At 52.2% G+C, this 22,701-nt stretch overlaps 9 protein-coding genes across 9 annotated transcripts; 3 read left to right on the top strand and 6 right to left on the bottom strand.

Moving 5' to 3' along the window:
• Nucleotides 1-411: 411 nt before the first annotated feature.
• SETTUDRAFT_164706 (uncharacterized protein) lies at nucleotides 412-1,532 on the bottom strand. The gene is made up of 2 exons (XM_008030846.1): nucleotides 1,084-1,532; nucleotides 412-864 (listed from the first exon to the last, which is right to left on the bottom strand). The coding sequence occupies exons 1-2, from the start codon at nucleotides 1,259-1,261 to the stop codon at nucleotides 686-688; spliced, it is 357 nt and encodes a 118-aa protein (XP_008029037.1). The 5' UTR covers nucleotides 1,262-1,532; the 3' UTR covers nucleotides 412-685.
• Nucleotides 1,533-3,274: 1,742 nt separating this feature from the next.
• SETTUDRAFT_21978 (uncharacterized protein) lies at nucleotides 3,275-4,306 on the top strand (the record flags this gene model as incomplete). The annotated part of the gene is made up of 2 exons (XM_008030538.1): nucleotides 3,275-4,167; nucleotides 4,219-4,306. 2 exons carry the CDS (start codon nucleotides 3,275-3,277, stop codon nucleotides 4,304-4,306), a joined length of 981 nt encoding a protein of 326 aa, XP_008028729.1.
• A 1,731-nt stretch (nucleotides 4,307-6,037) lies between these two features.
• On the bottom strand, nucleotides 6,038-7,891 carry SETTUDRAFT_139727 (uncharacterized protein; the record flags this gene model as incomplete). The annotated part of the gene is made up of 3 exons (XM_008030845.1): nucleotides 6,038-6,820; nucleotides 6,865-6,927; nucleotides 6,971-7,891. The coding sequence occupies 3 exons, from the start codon at nucleotides 7,889-7,891 to the stop codon at nucleotides 6,038-6,040; spliced, it is 1,767 nt and encodes a 588-aa protein (XP_008029036.1).
• SETTUDRAFT_139725 (uncharacterized protein) lies at nucleotides 7,859-9,107 on the bottom strand (the record flags this gene model as incomplete). The annotated part of the gene is made up of 2 exons (XM_008030844.1): nucleotides 7,859-8,835; nucleotides 8,888-9,107. The coding sequence occupies 2 exons, from the start codon at nucleotides 9,105-9,107 to the stop codon at nucleotides 7,961-7,963; spliced, it is 1,095 nt and encodes a 364-aa protein (XP_008029035.1). The 3' UTR covers nucleotides 7,859-7,960.
• Nucleotides 9,108-10,633: 1,526 nt separating this feature from the next.
• Nucleotides 10,634-11,029, top strand: SETTUDRAFT_66377 (uncharacterized protein; the record flags this gene model as incomplete). The annotated part of the gene is made up of 1 exon (XM_008030699.1): nucleotides 10,634-11,029. A coding segment is annotated over one exon (396 nt), but the record flags the coding sequence as incomplete, so codon positions are not given.
• A 295-nt stretch (nucleotides 11,030-11,324) lies between these two features.
• SETTUDRAFT_180488 (uncharacterized protein) lies at nucleotides 11,325-12,964 on the bottom strand (the record flags this gene model as incomplete). The annotated part of the gene is made up of 2 exons (XM_008030843.1): nucleotides 11,325-11,715; nucleotides 11,824-12,964. 2 exons carry the CDS (start codon nucleotides 12,962-12,964, stop codon nucleotides 11,333-11,335), a joined length of 1,524 nt encoding a protein of 507 aa, XP_008029034.1. The 3' UTR covers nucleotides 11,325-11,332.
• A 368-nt stretch (nucleotides 12,965-13,332) lies between these two features.
• On the bottom strand, nucleotides 13,333-18,285 carry SETTUDRAFT_139718 (uncharacterized protein; the record flags this gene model as incomplete). The annotated part of the gene is made up of 2 exons (XM_008030842.1): nucleotides 17,412-18,285; nucleotides 13,333-17,357 (listed from the first exon to the last, which is right to left on the bottom strand). The coding sequence occupies exons 1-2, from the start codon at nucleotides 18,244-18,246 to the stop codon at nucleotides 13,333-13,335; spliced, it is 4,860 nt and encodes a 1,619-aa protein (XP_008029033.1). The 5' UTR covers nucleotides 18,247-18,285.
• Nucleotides 18,286-18,648: 363 nt separating this feature from the next.
• SETTUDRAFT_119923 (uncharacterized protein) lies at nucleotides 18,649-21,239 on the top strand (the record flags this gene model as incomplete). The annotated part of the gene is made up of 1 exon (XM_008030841.1): nucleotides 18,649-21,239. The coding sequence occupies one exon, from the start codon at nucleotides 18,649-18,651 to the stop codon at nucleotides 21,049-21,051; it is 2,403 nt and encodes an 800-aa protein (XP_008029032.1). The 3' UTR covers nucleotides 21,052-21,239.
• Nucleotides 21,240-21,263: 24 nt separating this feature from the next.
• SETTUDRAFT_164700 (uncharacterized protein) lies at nucleotides 21,264-22,513 on the bottom strand. Its single transcript, XM_008030840.1, has 3 exons — nucleotides 22,263-22,513; nucleotides 21,752-22,209; nucleotides 21,264-21,694 (listed from the first exon to the last, which is right to left on the bottom strand). The coding sequence occupies exons 2-3, from the start codon at nucleotides 22,024-22,026 to the stop codon at nucleotides 21,484-21,486; spliced, it is 486 nt and encodes a 161-aa protein (XP_008029031.1). The 5' UTR covers nucleotides 22,027-22,209; nucleotides 22,263-22,513; the 3' UTR covers nucleotides 21,264-21,483.
• Between the last annotated feature and the right edge of the window lie 188 nt (nucleotides 22,514-22,701).

Raw genomic sequence — 22,701 nt, 5'->3', positions numbered from 1 at the left:
CTCGCCCATCTCCCATAGCCTTCCGCCATCCATACCCCCCCTACCCCCTCGCCCCCCAGGGCCTCGACCTATCGTCGCCATCAGCTTGCTCCCCTCGTCGACCTTCTCGACTGGCGGTGAAGCCCTGCCTGCGCCCTGTATGCGGGGTCACGTTGCAGACCAAGGCCTCTCGCCGCCGCTGATTCGCCGCCGCATCCTCCATCCGCCATCCAACATCCATACACCCATACACTGGCACTGGCAGCACGCTTCTATCCGCTGGCGTCTGGCCGCCTACGGACAAAAAGGCGTCTAATCTGCGACAACGCCCGTCATCCTAGCCGAGTCGAGCCATGTCATCGGCCGTCGTCATTTTAGTCAGCCACCCCAGCAGCTGCCGAGGGACCCCCGACAGACACAGCCAATTGCACCCGCAAGAGTCGTGTTTCAACCACGGCCCGTCGCTTTGGCTGGCAGATCTGCCGGGCCTGCGTGTAGGCGTAGGTTTGGCGGCTGTCCACGTCTAATTTGCTTTTCATGCGCCCGAGGTGCTATGTATGTACGGCCACGCACAGCGCACAACACACACACACACACACACACACACACAACATGCGCGCATGTGAAAGGATCCGAGACAAGCCCCAGCCATGACAACTCATCCTACACCCTCGGCTCCATCACGCGCCCTGCGAAACACGCCCCATCACGCACTCGCATCCTCGCTGAGCAGCCTCTCCACAGCCGCAACCTTGTCCTTGAAGCCTTGCTTCTTGTCCGTCCTGCTCCCCACCCTGATGTCGCTCTGAATCCGTACAATGCCGTTTTGGTGCAGCATGGCGTGGCACTGCCCTATGACTCGCATCACCTCGTCCCATGAACCCTCTGCAAAGAAAAAAAAAGACGTTAGTCTGTGCTCCAAGCTGTTTCGTCTTACCCCTCCCTTCTCCATCACCCACACCCTTGAGCTCACCCCGCAGATACTCGCGATGCGCTTCCCGGCCGAGAACCTTATCTCAGAAGCGAAGGCGAGTATAGTGTTTACAGCTCAAGTTGCGTTGGCGGGGAAAAGGAGGGGTTGTTGCACGTGAAAAAAAAACTTACCAACCGTCGTGCCTGCAGAGTGCATCGAGTAGTTGAGTCCGCTCTTCTTGAGGAGCCGTTGCACCTCTGCCACTTCCTTTGACACGGACGCTGTGGGGGTCCCGAGCGGGATGAGACAAAAGTCTGCCGTGCACGATGCCGGCGTCGCAAGCGCGCTAAGATCAGTCGACGATGCCATGACCGCGGCGATTGATTTGGTCGGTGGAATGTGATGAAGAAGCAAAGTGTGTGTGTTTGACGTTGCGCGTGACGATGGATGCGGCACCGCTTCAAGGACTGCAGACCGGGGCGTTCCTGGCCCCGAAGTCGCTCCTTGACCCACGACGCCAGCGCCGACGCACATTGGCTACAAGACACGCTGCTAGCCATGGCGATAAGACTGATCATATGATGATTTGTCGCTGGATACTACGCAAACCTGGATGTCTCTACATGCTCGTAATTCAAGGCTTCAAATTCTGCACGCTGCACTTGGTGGTGCCATTGACACGTGATTAGAGGCTGGTGTCCGCAGCTAGGAAAAGTCTCTTGTAAAAGAAATACAGTGCCTCACATTCCAAGTAGTAGATGTAAACCACAAATAGAGAAGAAGCAACATGTCTATACGCGTAACTGCATCGATGAAATTTGTGGTTCTAATGAATAGTACTATCGCCGCTTTATTGGCACTACAGTCATCTCGGAGACTGTTGCATGACGCTGAAACCTCAATTTAGAAACATATATCTGGCCTATTGTAAATCTTATACATGGAACAGTTGTTGGAATGACGACAATGAGCAGGTCAGTTCATTCAAACCCAGTTAATTCGGCTAAGCTGTCGGTGCCAAATATCAAAGTCTTTGCTAACAGTCAAGCTCCCTCTGACTCATTGGTTAGTAGTGAAAAAAGACAACGCTGATATCCTTCAGATTACCCATGAAAGAAATGAGTAATGGTCTCGGAAACACTTGCGTGTCACACGAATGCCTTGTGGTTCTAGAGTCAGCATTGCTTGAAATAACAACACATGTCGATGCTTACTACGAGCCCTACTTGCAAACGCGCATGTGGCAGTGATGAAGCAAAAAAGAAATCAAGGTAAACAGCCCTGCAGTTGGGACTAGGCTAATATTAGAGCAGGGATAGGGTATAAGAGACTTGCGGAGGATATCTGCGACCCAGGCGGCTTCCCCGCATCATCACCAGGTAGGCCTGCAAAGTCCCAGTCCCATAGCTTGTCAATCAACTATTGATACACCAAGCGATACGTCCAATAGCAAGTGCTCATCGTAGAACCAGAAGATGGCGAGCGGCTAGTCCCAAATCGGATTAGCCCCGTAGGCTGCATCTCAGCTGTCAGCACTGCAGCCCTCTCAACGTCGGTCAACTCAGCCACAACCATATGGGACGGAAGCAAAGACGTTTAACCCGAAAATAACACTGTGTCACATGTGCATACACTCAGCAAGGCTTTATCATCATCCAGAGTGGTGAGAGGTCCTCGCAGCGCCTCGATGCGACTGAAGGCCAGGTGTACTCTCAGCTCTCAGATACTTGACTTCGCTACAGTGGAGAGCATGTTGCAAAGATGACATAACAAAGCTCGAATCCACACGATTGCGATCAGCATCCTCCATGACGAGTGCAGAGACTGGAAGACACGGACTAACGGCACCGCCAGACTCGCAACCGGTGGCGCCACACCAACCACATCATCCATTCCACAATTCTCCTGTCTGCGCCAAACACCTTCCCTAATCAGCTACTGTCGCAGAACGCCACCCCAAATGGACGAACAAAAAGCCAGCACCAGCGTCTTTTGCCGCACGTGCACCATACAGCTTGATCCATGCGCCCGGGAGATTCTGAAGCCGCGGCACCAAGCCTGAATCGTTGACGCCTTGGCCACAGCCGATGGGCCTGATGGTGCAAGCGAGGCCACTGGCGTGCCAACAAGCACCACCAAGCTGCTTCGCTTAGACATTCGCGAACAATCCGTCGTTGCAATACGGTGTATACGGTATCCATTATCTTCTAACACCTAGGGCATCAGGCAATGGGCTAAGCGCCTCCTAACCGAACATGCGCCGCGGAGGCCCAGCCCGCTTTGTACTCCCCGGCTGCTTAGATACCATTCTCTTCTGCTGCCTGATTTCACCTTTCCTCTTCTTCTTTTCTTCTTTTCTTAGTTTTGCCGTAGACGCCCAGCATGCGTTCCTCCGTACAAAGAGGCCTCGTGGCCGCCCTCGCCCTCACAACCCAGGTCCTCATTGTTTCCGCCGCTAGCGACAGACCCAAAGGAAATTTCCGCCAATGTCTCGAAGTATCGCCCGAATGCCCCGTATACGCAACCCTCTATGGATACAGGCCCAATCTAGGGGTCAACGCCTTCTTCTGCGCTATTTTCGGCATCTGCTTCCTCGCTAGCCTGGTTATCGGTATCATGAGCAAGACATGGACTTACACCCTTGCTCTGGGCATTGGGACGTTTCTCGAAACCGCTGGATACGCCGGTCGCGTCATCATGAACGACAATCCATGGAGCGAGTCTGGCTTCAAACTGCAAATTTGCTGTCTGGTCCTCGGTCCTAGTTTCGTCGCCGCCGCCATCTATCTGACGCTCAAGCACTTTGTCCTTTACTGCGGCCCTCAGCATTCAGTCATCAAGGCTCGCCTCTACCCATGGATCTTTGTCGGCTGCGATTTCGGCTCCATTGTGCTCCAGGCCGTTGGTGGAGGCATGGCTGCTGCAGGTGGCACAACCAACAAGGCGCTCATTGATGCCGGCAACAACCTCATTGTCGCAGGTATCGCCTTCCAAGTCGCAACCATGAGTGTATGCGGCATCCTCATTGCCATCTACGTGTTCCGATACCGCAAGGCGCGCCAGCATCGCGATGCACTCGACGAAAAGAGCAGCTACCAGATGGACAAAGAGACGGGTACCTTTTCGCTAGGAAAAGTCAAATTGTTCGGCTCCATGATTGTCCTGGCATACGTCACCGTCTTGATTCGCTGCATCTACCGTTTGCCTGAAATGGCTGGTGGCTGGGGTAACTCACTGATGCGTAACGAGCGCGAGTTTCTTCTCCTCGACGGAATGTAAGACGCTCTATTTTCGCCCCCCTTCAACTTGATACTGACTGTGAATAGGATGCTTGCTATCGCTTGTACAGTGCTTACTTTCTTCCACCCTGCATACTTTTTCCCTCCTTTCGCCGCTTTCCGCCGCTCCAAATAATGGTCTTGTCGTTCTCCATTCCAGCTTTAGACATTTAGAATACGGGTCTATCACTAGACAGGAACGTCTTGTTGTTGCGCCAAACGATCTTTTTAGTTTATAATTTGCATAACGATAGTCAGCAATACACGTCTTTTTACATTATACAGCCTTGTCAATTTTGTCGAGTTCTTGTTGCCCTGCTACATTGCCACTCCAGAACGCCCATGTACAAGTGCAGCCTGTGTTGAACTAGATAAAATCTAGGCTCAAACTCACTAAGACTCAGATATATCCACGCTGGTGCTATGTAGTAAACGAGTAGTCCCATGCACTTAGCACAGCGTACATGCCAACACACATCCACCTTCACACCTTGTCTCCAACCGCGCCCGCCAACACATCCATCATCAACCCAGTACATGTCGCAACACACATTCTGTACCGCAAAAGCTATAACCACTCGCATCCCTCCTCCACATCCACCGCCTTCTCTCTCTCTCTCTCTCTCCCCCCCCTTACAAAAATTCTACCTAATTTCGCGTGCAGAAAACTGTGAATGCTTTCCTCCTACTCCTCCTCTGCTTCTGCTTCTTCTTCTTCTCCTTCTTCTTCTTCTTCTTCTTCTTCTTCTTCTTCTTCTTCTGCAAGTAGGTACTGGTAATACCAACGCAGCAGCTAGTACCATGACAGCACCGCCACATGCACGTAGGAAAACAGGTGGTCACACCCCCATCGTTATATCCATGGAACCTGCTACCACGATTGTTGTAACTAAGCCAAGCTACTTGTTCTCTTCTCGTACGTGGGAAAGTCCAATAGGGGAATAAATGCCCATTGCGATGAGTAGTACAATAAAAGATATACATGACGGCGCACCAGCGAGGTTGAAATGGGAGGGCAGTGAGGATACTGACGTAGCACCGAGCCAAGGGGGACCAAGTGTCAAGTCTGGAAACGAGGATATGCACGCTGGGAATACTCGACTTGCAGTTTGTGTCTTTTTCCTCCGTTTCTTCTTCTTCTTCTTCTTCTTCTTCTATCTCTGTTTTTTTTATCTCTCGCTTCTCCCTAGCACACCACCATTTCACCCCCAGACCGTGACTGCATCTCCACTCGTACTACCATTCCCGCAGCTACCATAGCATACCAACATCCAGATGCCAAGACAGCAGCTAGTCTCGGGCCAGCGGCAACAGTGGGCCTGGGTGTGTCCATGGGGATTCTGAGTTTCACCGTTGTGGCGTGTGTTTTTTTTTACCTCGTGTTTAGAAGGGGGAGTGGGGTGTTGGAAGGGCGGGGGTATGGAGTAGGAGGTGGGCGATGACGAGGATGAGGGCAGGGACGAGAAGGGATGAGGAGAGATGAGAGGAGAGGGAAATATGCAGGGGTGAAAGGAGGGTATGATTATGGAGGAGGATAAAATGTAGTGGTAATATTGTTTTTATCGGTGAGAAGAAGGGATAGATACGTGAGTGAGATATTAGAAGAGCGCAATAGAAATAGGGGGGAAAAGTACAAGTGTAGAGTGTTTGGAGAGAGTGTCTCCAGGAAATCTGCTTGCGGCATGTCAGCACGTCTACACAAATGCGAGAAATAAATAAAGTAGTCGAACACGAGAATCACGGCATCCTGCTTCTCGGACAAAAACACTGGGATATAACTATGTACCACCAAGTACAAGCACAAACCACAAGCACTGCTAGCAAACACTACACAACACCAATCTAAACTAAGCCCCAGCTCTACTCCTCACGCACTCGCAGCAACGACCCCACCCCTCGCAGCCTGTGGCCTCATCATCGCGATCCTCTCCTCCAAATCCGGCAGCGAAAACCTCGGCCTGCGATACGTATACCCGACAAACGCGCCCCTCTTCCTGATCTCCATGGCGGCACGCCCGACTTCCGGGTCGCGCAGCAATTTATCACGAGGCCTCTTTTTTTCTCTCTTGCGGCGCTTGAGCATCTGGAAGGGGGGGAAGATAGTATTTGGGGAGTTGTGCAAGATATCGTCTGGGAGGTTGAGGGCTGGGGTGCAAAACAAGGGGGCGGTGGGATCTTGGGTTGCGAGGGTGGCGGGGTCAGGGATGAAAGGGGGGATGGCGAGCGTGTCGTAGCTGGACGAGTCGAGATGGTCGGATGCGCTCATGATCTCGGCTTCGTCGTCAAAGTACTTTGTGATGGGCTGACCGCCGTGCACGCGCGGCACAAAGGGTGGGCGCGTCATGTGCAGCAGTGACCATTGGATGTTGCGGAAGAAGGGATGCGATTTGATGTCTTCGGCGTCGTTGGGAAAGACAATGTGCCCGGTGGGATGGTGCATGTGGCGATTGCTGCGGACGCCGAGGGCTTTGTCACGGAGAACCCAGTCGTTTTCGCGATACCGCTTGGCTGAGAGGCGATCCTGCCGCTCTTCGAGAAGCCGCATCATGAGGTCGATGGCGTTGCGTGTGACGGGCATCAGAGGTACGCGGTCAATGTTAGGACGGGTGTATCGCTGGTCGGTTGGGAAGCGAAGCCATCTTCTGTGATCCTGCTCGGATTAGCCTTGTCTGGATACAGTGGGACTCTACATACGATTATGCGCGCCTTGGTTGCTTGTCTGTTGTCACAGAAGAAAGGGGTACAGCCGTAGAGACACTGCGTGTGTTAGAGAGGTCATGAAGCGTATCTCAGCACGTACTTCGTATAGAATTATACCAATGCTCCACCAGTCACATCGCCCATCATAGCTTTCACCCCTGATCACCTCTGGTGCCATGTACTGGCTAGTTCCCACCACGCTTTTTGCAAACTGGCGTCTTTGTTCCCGGTTCAGCCAGTCGATGATAGGTCCATTGGCAGAGTCCTGCCTCGTTTGATAGCGGCTGCGATTCGCCGTGTTGCCGTGGATCTGATCCATGGCTCTGCGAGCATCTTGCCGATTTCTTTCTTCTTCGACATCCTGTTCATCGCCCTCAACTTGCAGGTCCAAATCACGAAGTAGGCTATATCGTTGTTCGTTATAGTATGTCTGATTGTGGACCCAATGACCGTCGAAGGCGAGGCCAAAGTCGGAAATCTTGAGATGGCCGGACGCGGTGATGAGAAAGTTATCGGGCTTGACGTCGCGATGAATCCAGTTCATTTTGTGTGCTTCTTCGATGCAAAGTATCATCTCAGCGACATACCATTTGGCTACGTTTTCGTCCAGAATGTCGTGACGAAGCAGCAAGCCGAGAAAGTCTCCACCCATCATGTACTCCATCACAAGGTACAGATTGTTGTTGTCCTGGAAGGCAGCAATCAGAGGCACTACCCAGCGGGAGTTTTCTGAAGCTACCAAGAAATCCCGTTCCGCACGCAAATGGCCCTCTTGACTGTTGCGAAGCATGTCAGATTTTCTGATGACTTTCATGGCGAACAGCTGTTTAGGTCTTTGGTTCAGCACAGGAGGAGTTTCGTTCTGTAGAGTCAATGAGCCGTCCAGGTATCTGGCACTAGAGCTGCTCCCACGAAGAGTCTCGCAGTTTTCGCTCTTCTCACGAACAAGCCTGACGACTCCAAAACTCCCCTTGCCCAAAACGCGAATAATGTCATAGTTTGAGGCATGCACCCCCCTCATGGTCTGTCGAGCGAGTGTATTCGACTTCATGACTCGCATCTGGCGTAAATGATACGTTTCCGAGAGATACTACTCTCGTCTCTTGCTATGACGCTGCTCATCCGACAAGGCCACAGTAACGAGTTTTTGCTCCATCTGGCGACGTCGTACAGATCTTGGGGTGACCTTGGTAGACAGAAGCTGATTGAAATGCGACTCGAAGAAGACCTTGACTGCCGCCGCTTTCTCAATGGTCGGAATGGACGGCTCACACAGGCGTGGTGCATCTTGTCGAGGGAAAACCAAAAATCGAGAAGACTGGTGCTCGGGAGTTGCCTCGCAGAAGAGAGGGGGCGAGTTGTCTGTCAGATAGCGCCCATTTGGTGTTCGAAGTGTGGTTTCGGCAGATCGTGGGCCACCCGAAGAGACAAGAGAAGTGGGTGCGGTTGACTGGCTTAGCGGTGCGACACTGCTACCAGGACCGAGGATGCTTGATGGTAAAGAGGGCACCTCAGACATTGGGCTCTTGGGTGAAAGCGTGGTATGCTGGTCATCGCTTTGGTGTTTGAAGTGATTTGATTTGACCATGGGGCGGGAGCTTAGTTTAGGCCGGTGGACCACTGTATCGTTATTTAATAGGGCATTCGAGAGCTTGGTGGTCAGCTGTCTGGATAGACTTGAATTTGACCGTGTTGTAGTCACAGGAGTAGGAGGCGGTGTGCGAGTTCTGAACAAGGGCTCAGACTCGCCATCGAAGGTGGCGGCGTTGGTAAGCTGGAGAAGTGATGAAGTATCCGGAACTAGGGTGAGGGGCAGTGGACTCATAGGTGCTGCAGAGGTAAGGTTGCAATGTGAAGAAGACTTGGAGTAAGGTTTTTCGGGTTGTAGGTGTGCCGAGCCATAGGGTTTGTTGGTTGCTGAGCCGGTGCTAGCAAAAGTAGCCTCTGCTGAGCTGGGAGGGGAGCCTGGCGGAGTTAAAGTTGGCAGCTCAGTGAACAGAACTCACAAGACACATACTCTTGCCATTGCGAAAGATGGAAAATAGTTTGATGCTTCCACGACGCAGGGTGGTAAAGGTGCGGCTAGCGGGTGTACTGTTGTGTGCATGCGGCCTCTTTGCGGCGTCGGGATGAGCTTCTGCAGATTGTTCGATGACGCGAACTTTGCCCTTTTCCTGGGCCTGCTGTGTGGGATTGCGTACATCTTTTCTTTTCCGCGCGGGGACAAGAGACAACATGTCGCCAGTTCTGAGTCGCAATAATACCTAATGTTAGTACTGGGGGTAAAAATGCTGGATGCACGTTGCGGCCATGCAACAAGACCCACCGGAGAGCAGGTCGAAACGTAGGCAGATGACCACATTATTCCAAACCTATTATCCAGAGGGAGAAGGCGTTGTCGAAGCCATGCATGGAAAGCATGATGGCGAGATAGAACGTAGCATCCGTTTGCTTATCGACGTTGGAAGTCACAGTATGAAATACAGTTGGGGTAGTAATAAGTATCCACCAAGTTCTTCCTGCCAAAGCCAGAACGAGGAACTAAGTACTCGATAAGTACCTACTTACTTACTTGCTTTGATGTTGATTTAGCCGAAAGTAAAATTAAAGAAGCATCTGCTGGTCCCAGTGCCGGAGATAGCAGTGCAGTCGCATGGCCCGCTATATCCCAGCGAATGAGCGGCAGCCACAATCATGTGCAGGCATGGCGACAGTCGGGGGGCAATCGGGGTGTGACAGCACAACTCGTGACGAAGTGCTGGCTTGACATGGCCGCATGATCAGGAGACTGGCTGTGATTTGACGGCGCCAGCGCACGTTTCCCATGAGATGACCAGAGCTTCATATTTGACCGCCTCGTGGCCCTGCCGTGCCTACTGCTCCTCCTCCCATCTGCTGCTGCACGACTTCCAGCGGCATATTGAATCCGCATAAGTATCCAAATTCGAGTTGCATTCGTTGTACCCCGCCCCCGCCGGCTGTGGCGCCGTTACCTAGGAGTTACTTATCGCTTATCGCAACATCAAAGTCGCCCCCCCGTCTTCAGCACGTCACCCAACAACCTCCCTAGGTTGAGCCGGCCTCTCCAGGAGCTTCGCAGCGCTTCTCCAACCCATTTCTCTATTCCATCGCGCCTTTGATTCTTGCAAGACGGCCCTCATATCCCCTCTCGCCTGTTCCCAGCCCCTGTCCGAGCCGACTTCAGCCGAGTCACGCCATTCTCGGCGTCACCACTACGCGACCAGCATCGCGCCTGTAAAAGATTGTTGCGTGGTTCAAAATCAATTTCGCGTTTGTATCTGACTGAGCGCATAATAAAAGAGCTGTGAGAACAAACTTTTTTTCCGGGCCTGGCTTTAACCAAAGGACAACTGCAACGCACCGGTACATAGGCCGTCATTCAGCACCTCGTCCATCTGATTTCACAGGAAACACCTAATCAGACTTTCAGCCGTAAAAGAACACCATGCCGAACTCACCAACAGCTCCCTTTCCGCTTTACTTATTCCCGAGCCTTCCATTCCGCCGGCGCCGAAGCTCGGCATTCAGCGACTCCACCGACTCGGTCGCGTCGCCATCGTCGTCTCCGCCACAGCCAACATCCTTTCTAGCCGCACAGCCAAGGTCACACCTTCGCTGCCAGAAATGCCTTGCCGATCTTGTTCCTACTTCATCGATTATTAGCAAAGGATTCACCGGCAGACACGGCCGGGCATATCTAGTCAGCCCACTATCGTCAACTGGCTTCCTTCAAGGCGGCAGCATCTCAGCAGCGAGCTTCGAAGATGGCGACTTGCCCAATACACTCACGCACAAACCTCAGCCCCGACAACTGGTCACAGGTGCCCACACAGTATCTGACATCAGCTGTCGCAGTTGCGGCAGCGTCCTAGGCTGGAAGTACGTCGATGCCGCCCAAGACAGCCAAAAGTACAAAATCGGAAAGTTTATGCTCGAGGCGAAACGAACCGTCAAAGAAAAAGTATGGGACCACGGCCTAGAAGAAGACAGCGCCATGGAAATCGGACACAACGACGGAGACATTGAATTCGATTCCCAGGATGAAGACGAATGTGAAGACCTATTCAGTGGCATGTGGACCCCAGAGCTCGCAGCAAAGCGGAGGAAGCGTCGTGCATATCCCCACGTTGATCTTTCGGTTTAACTCCCCATCTGCAGTTTTTGCAGACATATGTGCTTTTTTTGCGCTACCCCTTCACTACGCATCATATACCCCAACATTATACACACACACACAAACCCCGCAAATAACTCATGATACCCAGATTGATTTAGGTTTCGGTGCAATGGTTTTGCTTTTTTCTGTCTGTCTTTGAATAGCATTCGCTCATACCCAACGTACGCTAGAATTGAATAATATTGTTTTGTTCAACATCTTTAGATGAAACATACGGTGATATCTGGAACCACCCCCCCCCCCCCGGTCGTAACATATTTACAATCACAATTTGGAGTCAATACCCTTCACTCCTTTTCCATCCTCATACTTGACCTTTCCTACTTGAGCGATCGGACCCCCAGTCTTGCCAGGCTCCCAACCAGCAATCAAGTCCTCAACCACATTGATCTCATCCTGTCCCCACACCAATCCACCGACTTGCTCATACTCTCCCCCTTCCTGCTTCTGCTTCAACACACGGTATGTGGGCACACCGCAAAGGCCCAGGGCCTTTGCCTCAGCCGTAAGCTCCCGCAGTTTCTCTTTGATAGGAGGGGCTTTTGCACGCGCAATGAGATCAGCACCGTTGTATCCCGCTTCATCCAGGACGGACTGGAGAACAGATTCGTCGGACATGTTTTTGTTCTGCTCCCAACATGCCGAATCTGCTTTGGTGTTAGCTCCTGCATCTTTACGCCTGCCGCTCTCCTCTCACCCCGGGAAAACAAGAAAAGATGGGGAGGGAGGAAAGAAATGAAGGGAAAGAAACTTACACAAAACCTTCGTCACCCTCGGCTCCACAAGCCCAACTCTCAATAACGTCGGCGACCGAATCGGAAACACATCCGCCCAGTAAAACCCAAACTTGCCATCCCTGCCCCCCTCCTGCACATTCACCGCATTCCACCAGCGGGTCCAATCCACAATATCCTGACTTGTCCACGCCGCTTTGGCCGCACTCACCGCCAGCAGCGGCATATTGGGCGCGCCAATCTCGCGGAACAAGACGCCGACCAGCAGGGGCTTCAGCACGATTTCCAGCGCAGCCCCAAACGTGCGTTGTAAGCGTGCCAGCTGCGTGTAGCCGACATATGCCCACGGCGACGAAAAGTCAAACCAGAATTCGAGTTTGACGGCGCGGCTGGAGGGGGACAGTGTGTTGGTGGGTATGCAGCGCGGAAGTAGAGAACGCAGATTGGGCACGCGGGTCCATGGGTCTGCTGCTGCTGCTGTAGTAGAAGACGAAGAAGATGACGATGAGAGACTGAGTAACGTCGCCTCGACGAAATGCATGCGATCCTGGCCCCAAAAGAAGCGCCCCGTTTGCTCGCCCTGTGGCCCCGTAGGAGCCCCCGGAATCCAGAACCCAGGCACGCCAAACGCACCGCGTTCAATCGCCTCTGCCGTGGCCGTCTCCAGCTCTTTTCTAGCGTCAACAGAGTCAAAGCACGATGCATCGAGGTCGGTGATGCCGCTTTCACGTGCAATCTGCAGGAGCACCGCGTTGTCGTTTACGTCTCTGCCCTGGACCCAGTACGCGCGGAACAAGTTGTGAGTTAGTGCTTTGCGGGTGGCCTGGTCGGCGACGCTGTACAGCATGCGCAGGGCATTGACTGTCTTGCGGGGATGCTGTGGCGGCGGCGAGTACGAGATGTGGTAGCGGTCCAGCGTGCGCTGCATGGCGTGGGATGTAACGTTCTTTTTGGCTGCGTTGAAGACGTCGCTGGCGCTGCCCGCTGCACCCTGCGGGGCAGCCGTTGCGCGGTAGATGGCGCCGAGCAGGACGGGGCGGTAGATGAGTGTTGCATTTGTGCGCTGGGCGAGGGCTTGCACGCGGGTTGAAGCTATGTAGGCAAACGGGCATGAGATGTCGTAGTTGAAGACTAGCGTGGGGGATTGAGCTTGCGACGCCATGCTGGGATGGACCACCGACCCGTGTGTGCAAGTGAGATGAGGGATGGTGATGAGGAGTGTGTATGGGGAGTAAGAACTGGCTAGGATTTACTTAGAAACCTTGTCGGAATACATGCACGTAATAAACCATGTATTCATTAGGCTCGGTACAACGTCGTGTGGGGTAAATGGACAGCTGCAAGGTACAGCCGAGGTCCATTTTACAACATTACAGCCATCCATTCGCCCATCGAAGTTATTACAAATCCATTGCAGTCAAGAAGGAGGCTCTACAGCATCATTGGCGGGTTTATCTAGTCCTCTATGTTCGAACATGCATGCTACCATCTAGGTATGCCAACATGAACCAAAGTCCCAATCGTCTCAGCCTAGGCATATTGGAAACTCGTCCTGCAAAGCGGGCAGCTGGGACTGTCGCTGCTCTTGAACCACTTGAATAAACAAACACCATGGAACAAGTTCTTACAAGTCGCGCACTTCTTGTCGGGCAACTTCCTGTCTGAGCCGACGATACTGTAGCAAATTGCACATTCGCTCTGTCCTTTGAGCGCTCCGTCCACGTTTCTCTTGAAAGTAGTCAGCGCGTCAATGAGTGACCCGTTGAAAATGGTAATGGCTCCCAATGAAGTGCGGAGCCAGGACTGCCATTTTGTTTCGTTGACGGCGACGCGATTGAGGCCTTCAATATTGGCATTTGCCAGAGGGAAAGCTGCAGGGAGAGAGATGCGCATTGCCATTGTTTGCTCATCAACAATGTAAGACGCCGTAATCTCACGAGCGCGAGAGACTACCTTCACTGCAAAGGGCGAATCGGGCTCAGCTGCTGCCTGCTCTTCGGACCATTTAGCAACTGCATCGAGCGCAGCGACAATGACGGGCTGAGAGACAAATCTCTCCGTCCAGGGCTCGAGCGAGACTACAATAGCACGAGATTTGCAGTTCTTGAACCACGACTTTGTGAGCGATGGGACGTCGCGTAGGCACAGGAAGTACAGATGCGTCAGTAGCCATTGGAGCTCCCGTTTGGGAGGCTCAACATCCGCTTCGTATGTCGTAATATCAAGCTTAGAAACGTCGACCGGCCGGTTGTGCGCATGCCCAAGGAATTCAAATGTGAAATCAAGCAGGCCGGGCAAGTAATCACCCTCTCGAATATGCTCGACATAATCATTTTTGACCTTAAACGACGCATGTTCCAAATGATCAAAGACTAGCCTCCAGCTAAGCAGGTAGCCTCGTAACGACAAAGGTACGCTCCGTTCGAGGTTTGCTCCAGCCAATGCCGCCACTGTAGGAGGATCAATGATCAGAGATAACAGCTCTTCTGGCAGACGAGCAGTCGACTTCTCCAACGCTGCGTCAATAGAAATCTGCTCTTGGGCTGCAGGAATTTGCTTGTGCAGAATGTCGAACGCAGTCTGTTGAACAGGCTGCGACTCCACATACAACAATGGAAAGAGCTCCTCGGTCGATTCAAGATTTTTGAGTGAAACTTTCGATATCTGACGCGCTAGCACATCATTCACCATCTTCAAAGGCTGATGGAACTCGTCGGGGAAGTGCTGGGAATGCTTGAGGACGTTGATCAATCCATCAGCAACACTCTGCTCTGTCTCCTTCCAGGCGTCGACAAGATCATCGTTTGGCTCTTCGGCCTGAACCAAGGTGCGGAGTTGGGCGTATAGCTTGAGTGATGCATGCACGAGGGGTATCGGGCTGTCCATGCCTGACTCGTTCGTTTCCAGCTCTGTCGTGGCCGACCAGATCTTAGCGAGCGCATTGAGGATACTGCTCCAATGATCGCCATATCGGTCGCCTATGACGGGAAGCAATACCAGGAATGCCCGGCACAATTCCGCTTTGACGGATTGCGGAACTTGGTTCTCCTCAAGCCACGGAACTACGTGAGTGACGAAAAGTAGCACGCGGTGTTTGGCGCTCTCTTCCACAAAATCATCCTCGCTCAGCACACTGTTCAGCTGGATAAGATTCCGTAAAGCATCCAGGGATTTATCCTCGGCATCCAGGCCCGCAAAGTCGGCTAGAATTTCGCTACACATTCTCTGGCAGGCTCTCGAAGCCGATAATGGCTCCTTGAATCCGTTCAGCAGTCCCAGCACTTGGAAAATGTTTTTCGATTTCCGCATCGCCTTGAGCATGTCCTGCAACTGAGCTGTTTGAGAGCTCTTCCAGCTAGCAGCCTCAATAGCATCCGCAATTAGCACGCTATATGTCCGTGCATAGTAATATGTGGGAGCGTTGGTGTCGTCGCCAATGCTCGAGAGAAGTGCGTTAGCCCAAGTCATGAGAGACGCTTCTGCGCTGTCGTTTGACCAAGTAGCGGCTAGCGTCCGCAATTCCTGTGCTACGAACGATTGGGCATCCGATATAAAGGTCATCACATCTGATTCGATATCCGAATCATAGTGCGCCCAGAGTCCGTTGGCGCCTGCAAGACCCAGGTTGTCGTTTGCAAGCTGCACAGCGACTGCGATGTTGCGAACATAGGCATCCTTCAGTTCCGATGGGACCATGTTGACAGAGAAGAGGTCGGGATTCTTGAAGAGCCTGGTTACGTATTGGGTGATTCGATATGCAATAGAGTAGCCGTCAACATCCCGAGGCATGTTAATGATTTTGGATGGCGACTGGTCTGACGTGACAAGGTAGACAGCACCGCCCAGGGGATTTGTGATGGCCAACGATGACTTGGGCGCAGCATTGAGAAAAGGCTCAAGGGCTGCATTCCAATCATCAATGCTGGGGAATACCTTGGAAATTTGATCCCATTCAGCCCCAGCCTTGACGAATTGTTTTGCTAAGTCAACAAGAGTCTCGACCGAAACTGACGTTGAGGTAGCATCGCGCAGACCCTGTTGGATAAGGTCGTACATAGATTGTTTAGAATCAGAACCGGATGACAATATGGTCTGAATTGACGCATTGACAGCTGTGGCGCCCTGAGCCACTTCATCATTGGGGGATTCAGATGCGAGAAGCAATCCTTGTAGAAGGCCAGAGCCTTTTGGCTGGACAAGGAACTCGCGAAGCATTGATGGTTTGGACTTGACGATTTGGCGTAAACCTTGCAGCGAGTATGGGGCTTGTTGCGATATTGAGAGGGTTTCTGTCATGTAAGCAAGGATATCGTCCGTTGTGTCGGGAGATAGGATCTTTGCTGGCGACTGAAGCATACGATTGAAGGAGTCCCACTCGGTTGAGCCTTCTACAGCTTCATGTACGTTGGATATGATATATTTTTGTAACTCCGGGTCTGAGGTTGCGAGATCAAAGTCTGGTGGTATCCTGGAAGAGGTAAGAATTCCCTCAAGTGCCTTGGTCCTGGTTGCAGAGTCGGTCTCCTTCAGAACTGCCTTCAAAGATGCGCTCCACGCATCCTTGAAAATTGCACTGTCAGACTTTGAGTACAACACGTCGATTAGGTATGAAGATGACGGTGACAACACAAGTTCTGGTAGATCGTGTTGTATGAAGAGCTCAAGATCTCGTTCTGCTTGAGATGATGATATCAGAGTACGGTTCTGCTTCAGGACAGCCGCAATAGCGGCGGCGGCGCCGTATGGTTTCCCTCGCCTATTTTTGAGGACCTCAAGAGCTTCCGCTATTATCGAATTGCATGCCTGTACAATGACGGGACGAAGTGCTGCTAAAGCCTCTATCTCAAGCGCTTCATGTTGCAGAGTTGAAAATTGTATGGCTTGTTGAGCAACAGCTGTTTGTGACTTTTCGTAGTCTTTCGACTGCTCTGGGGCTGAGATTTTGATACCGTCAATGAGTCGCTGCGAAAACTCGGCCCATCGCTCCAAGAGGACTGTGACCATTCCTTCAATACCGAGAGCTTTTGGTATCAACCTTGTCGCATTGGACGGTATTGCCCAATGTGAAGTCTCCAATGTAGGCTGCAGATAATGCGTGATTATAGGCAATACCATCTCTTTCAACAGCGTCGTCCTCTCCGATTCTTGCAGTCTCTGACTAAGAAGGCCAGCTATCTCTAGATACGCACCAAAGGCTGCTTCATGAGTGTACTTTGGCTCATCCTTGCGCACAATACCACTATGCAAAGCATTCAATAACTCTGCCGTGTCAGTAGCTTGTTGTGGCAAGACGTCCCCTGGTATAACCTTGAAGAGTTCAATCAAGCGTGTCCAGAAGTCGCGAGGTCCAAACTGAGATCCTTTCTTCAAGAATTGTCGCAGACGCCTGTCAACCGCTGTTTTGCTTGTGTAGTCGGATGTCCATACGGTAGGATGCTTGGCAGTGAGGAGAGTCAGAGTCTCGACATAGTCGCTGACAGAACCTGTCTGATCAGAATTTAATGCTTCCGCGAGGTAGGCTTTGCTGATGATGGTCAGATTTTGCTGGATAGCATCTGTTGGAATGTCAGTGCAAATTTCGACTTGTACTTGTGAGAAGAAATACGAACCATCCTCTTTTGCCAAACAAATCTTGAGAAGGCGATGCACTGATCGCCGGATTCCAGCTTCACCATAAGATGAGAAGCCCCACAGTTTCTTGTCGCCAAATAGGCTTTCGTAGTCGGCCTGGTACTTGGAAAGCTCTTCGGGCTGCAGATTAGCTAGCAAGCTGCCCAGTAGAGATACGCATGCTGATATGACGCGGCTGTACTTGGCTTCGGCATCATCTTTGGTGACCGTCCGCTCATCACTGAGAGTCGTTGGACTTTCCTTGTCGATGGCGTCGCGGCAATACTCTAGTATGGGTTGTTGGTAGATCTTGCGGATGCTTTGCAGCTTTTCGGGTGTGTTGAAGACTTGTCGCAAAGAGGTCTGTGTTGCTTCTACTACGGACCTGTCGCTATCGTAGAGCCCGCATAACCATGCAGAGACGCTTTTTGGCATATATTTGGCGATGCGCTTGCCGGCGGATGCGGCGAATTGGCCGTGGAGGAGATGGGCGTTCTGGCGAACGGCTTTCGCATTGTCGATTGAAGTACGCGGATACATCTTGATCCATGCCTCCAGCAATCCTTCCTCCACCGGGCTCTCAAGTGAAGCGACATGCGCTTGTATGTCCTCTAGCGCCTTTGCCTTTGTTGTGCTGTCCTTTTTGGAGAGATTCCTAAGGTACACTACAACATTCGGATCCGAGATGGCCGACACGTCTGGGGGTTCCGATACGTATGAGAGCGGTGACGAGCTTGCGCCAAAAGCAGTGGGTACGCCGCCAAATGCACCAAATCCCGCTGTGGTGGCGGCGCGCGCGCTGCTTGCCTGGGCTTTTGCTGTACGCTTCGACATGGCGGGGGTTGTGACTCTATAACCAGCGATTGCGAGGGCGTGTAGAAGGTATGGACGAGGGACGTGTCGAGGCAGAAGATACAGCAGAAGCAGCTGCAGCTATGTAAGGAAAGACTCAAAGGAAAGCAGCAGTCGCATGTCCGGTCCACCCAGGCAGAAGGCTGTGAAATGTCGAAATAATGCGGCTCTGCCTGATGACGGCACCAAAGTGTGGGTTGGCGGGCGATGGTGGGGCGTCTGGGTACATCCCTGCTAAACGCTACAGCCAATTGGGATTTAGCGCGTTTTGCCAGCATTGGACTTCGTCCTGGAGGCAACGCCCGAGCTCAGTTCATCTTTGTTTTCTTGTCTCGACAACACCTGTCCGCAACGACGCTTCTACGTGGGCGGTGGACTATCACCATGAAGTTCTACATCGACAGTCTCCCGGTTCTCTTCCCGTATCCTCGGATCTATCCTGAACAATATGCCTACATGTGCGATCTCAAGCGGACGCTGGACCAGGGCGGTCACTGCGTCCTCGAGATGCCTTCGGGCACGGGTAAAACCGTGTCGCTGCTCTCGCTCATCGTCGCGTATCAACAGCACTACCCTGAAAAACGGAAGCTGATTTACTGCTCGCGTACCATGTCTGAGATTGAGAAAGCACTGGCCGAGTTGAAAGCGTTGATGAAGTACCGAACCTCCGAGCTAGGCTACGAGGAGGAATTCCGGGGGTTGGGACTGACAAGTCGCAAAAACCTTTGTCTCCATCCCTCGGTCAAGCGAGAAAAGAGTGGGACTGTGGTAGATGCGCGATGTCGCAGCTTGACAGCAGGCTTTGTCAAGGAGAAGAAGGAAAGAGGCGAGGACGTGGAGCTCTGCGTCTATCACGAGAACCTGGATCTACTGGAGCCGCACAACCTCATTCCGCCCGGCGTATGGACGTTTGATGGCATGATGAAGTATGGTGAACAACAAAAGCAATGTCCCTACTTTACAGCCCGGCGGATGATGCCTTACTGCAACGTCATCATCTACTCGTATCATTATCTGCTAGATCCAAAGATTGCAGACAGAGTGTCCAAGGAGCTGTCAAAGGATTGCATAGTGGTCTTTGACGAGGCTCACAACATCGACAATGTGTGCATTGAGTCCCTAAGCATCGACCTGACCGAAGATGTGCTACGAAAGGCAACCAAAGGCGTCAACAGCCTTGACCGCAAAATCACAGAGATGAAGAGCAGCGACGCAGAAAAGCTACAGAGCGAATATGCCAAGCTAGTCGAAGGCCTCCGAGCTGCAGACGAGGCACGAAATGAAGAAGCTTTCATGGCAAACCCTGCCCTCCCTGACGATCTCCTCACCGAAGCTGTGCCTGGTAACATACGGCGGGCCGAGCACTTTGTCGCCTTTCTCAAACGGTTTATCGAGTACCTCAAAACTCGAATGAAGGTTCTCAATGTCGTTGCAGATACACCACCAGAGTTCCTCAAGCATCTGAGGGACTTGACATTCATCGAGCGAAAACCGTTGCGTTTCTGCGCTGAGCGCCTGACTTCACTTGTCCGCACACTCGAACTCACGAATATCGAGGACTATCAACCTCTCCAGGAAGTTGCGACCTTTGCCACGCTGGTGGCAACCTATGAAACCGGTTTCCTACTGATCATAGAACCATTTGAATCAGCGACGGCCACTGTACCGAACCCTGTCCTACACTTGACATGTTTGGACGCTGCCATAGCTATCAAGCCTGTGTTTGAGCGCTTCTATTCTGTAATCGTTACTTCTGGAACCATGTCTCCGCTGGACATGTACCCACGCATGCTCAACTTCAACACGGTCGTACAAGAATCATTTACAATGACACTGACGCGAAAGTCTTTCCTTCCCATGATTGTCGACCGCGGCAACGACCAGAATCAAGTTACCTCGCAATTCGAGCATCGCAACGATCTGCAAGTTCAGCGCAACTTTGGTAATCTTCTCATAGAATTTTGCAAGTTGACTCCAGACGGAGTCGTCGTGTTCTTCCCGTCTTATCTGTACATGGAAAGCATCATTTCAGCCTGGCAAGGAATGGAGATCCTCGACACGGTGTGGAAATACAAACTCATTCTTGTCGAAACACCCGACGCGCAAGAGACTGCCCTCGCGCTAGAAACCTTCCGCACAGCATGCAACAACGGCCGCGGCGCCGTCCTTCTCTGCGTCGCGCGAGGAAAAGTCAGCGAGGGAATCGATTTCGACCACCATTATGGCCGCACTGTGCTTTGCATGGGCGTACCTTACCAATACACCGAATCTCGCATCTTGAAAGCGCGCCTCGAGTTCCTGCGCGAAACATATCGCATCAAAGAGGCTGATTTCCTCTCTTTCGACGCCATGCGCCACGCAGCCCAGTGCCTGGGCCGCGTCATCCGCGGAAAAGACGACTACGGTATCATGGTGCTGGCGGATAAGCGCTTCAACAAGAAGCAGACACAACTCCCCAAGTGGATCCAACAGGGCCTCGATGCCAAAAACACAAAACTCTCCATCGACCAGGCCGTCGGCATGGCTAAGAACTTCCTCAAGGAAATGAGTGTGCCGTGGAGCAGGGCAGAGCAAGAAGGCCACTCATCGTGGAGTCTGGAAGATTTGGAGGCGCATCAGCGAAAGAAGGCAGCACATGGAATCAGCGGTACTGAGAACCCAGCTATGCGCGCGCTGGAGGGTAGGGCGGAGATTGAGCGCATGGATGTGGATGGTGAGGGAGATGAATTTGGAGGCAGGGCTGATGTCGATGCCGAGATGGCGGGATTGGCTGACGCTGGTGCTTGAGATTGGCCACCAGAATCGAGTTGTACTACAGAAGAGAATTCGGCGAGATGCCTACTTTAGGGCTCAAGGCGTTTTGTGAAAACTTAAGAATTGGATATCGCGATCAAGCACGCATCACATGTAAGCGCGAGTGCGAGAAATTAGAATAGAAATCAACATCAAGGATTACGCGTCGGAGTCAACGTTTCACGGGTCAGGTAAGGTGCGACTTCCAAGGGTAAACTTGTCGTATTGAACCAACTAGCTATCAGAAGAATGAGCGCCTTACTAAGACATGTGAACACGAACAGGAATGCAATCCGCATAACAAGGCTCGCAGACACCCAAACTCCATGCAAGACGCCCATTCAAAAAGACCTGAACTCCAGAACACTGACATGCTGCAGCAAGAGACGAATGACTTCCAATCACAATCTTTCCTGACCCACGTGCTTAGACTTCCATATCCATGAACAACCACTTCTCACTGGTCAACTCATCTCCCTGGCTGAACTCGTCGAGCGTGGTTAGGCCGAAGCCAATCCAGCCTAGATCCTTTGTCAAGTTGTTGCGAGCTGCTTGGTCGGCATGTCGGTCGATGCAGAGAACGAGACGGCCGCAGGAGAAATAGTCAACTTCACAGAGCTCGAGGAGGGCCATTAAGCTTTTGCATGTAAGTACTTTGCGCAGGCGATAGAAGACGACGGAACATGAAACTTACCCAGCCTTGAGATCTGCGGCGATGACGGCCTCATCAAAGAAAACAAACATGCTTCTCTCCTCTTCTCTTTCAACAACGAAGCCACGGAACATAATGCCACCGACGTAGTCCCACATTTCAATGTAGTCTGTGATCGCACCCTTCTGCTCCTCAAATCGCACCATCTCGCATAGATCAGATTCAGTCGAGGAGTCAGAGTACCGACGAGCCTCGATGCCGTAATCGTTTGTTATGGCGGTAGTTGCATTCGTGATGATGTTGTATGGCATACCCATCACTAGCGAGTCCTGACGATGCTGGCTCCCCTCACCCAGGAAAACAGATCGTAGTGTCTCGCAGAAGAGTCTCTCACACTCTTCCGTGATGGTATATGCTGCCCCCCCTCTGCGCGCCTTGCCGCTCTTGGCGGATGCGTGTCTGGCGGCGAGGGGGGGACTTGATGGAGGCGATGGTATTCCCTAGTTCAGGGTTAGAGCTTGGTTCGAAGCTGCATCGCGTACCCGAAACATACCGAGCTGACCTCAGGAACACCACCCAGCCCCGGCAGCCGGGGTAGTAGAGTAATGGAAGCCTTGGAGGCTGGCAGTCGAGGCGTTCACGGCATAGCAGCTGGCCCGGACGTTGCTTGCGGACGAGTACGAGTGAATGCTACTATTACTACTCATACTACTACTGCTTCGTTTTGACGCCATTGCTACAGTGTTGCCAGGGTTGTACGGTGTAGGAGGGGCGAAAGAGGACGATGTGTCGAGGACGATGGTACGCGGATAGGATCGCGGGGTGAGAGTAGTCGAAGTTGTTGGTTGGTGTAACTGAGGGCTGACGTTGTAATGAGTATGAGGTGAGACGAGGACGGAACGTTGAAAGAGGAGTTGGGCTTTAGCGCAGTGGGGTTTTTCAGGCTCGTGCGTCGGCAGGGCCGTTTCAGTGGCCAAAAACTGGCGCTAGAA

Source organism: Exserohilum turcica, assembly GCF_000359705.1.
Source record: "Exserohilum turcica Et28A unplaced genomic scaffold SETTUscaffold_5, whole genome shotgun sequence".
NCBI classification, from domain to species: Eukaryota; Fungi; Ascomycota; class Dothideomycetes; order Pleosporales; family Pleosporaceae; genus Exserohilum; species Exserohilum turcicum.
Note: the sequence above shows the minus strand (reverse complement) of the source record. Positions and strands in the feature narration are given on the sequence as shown.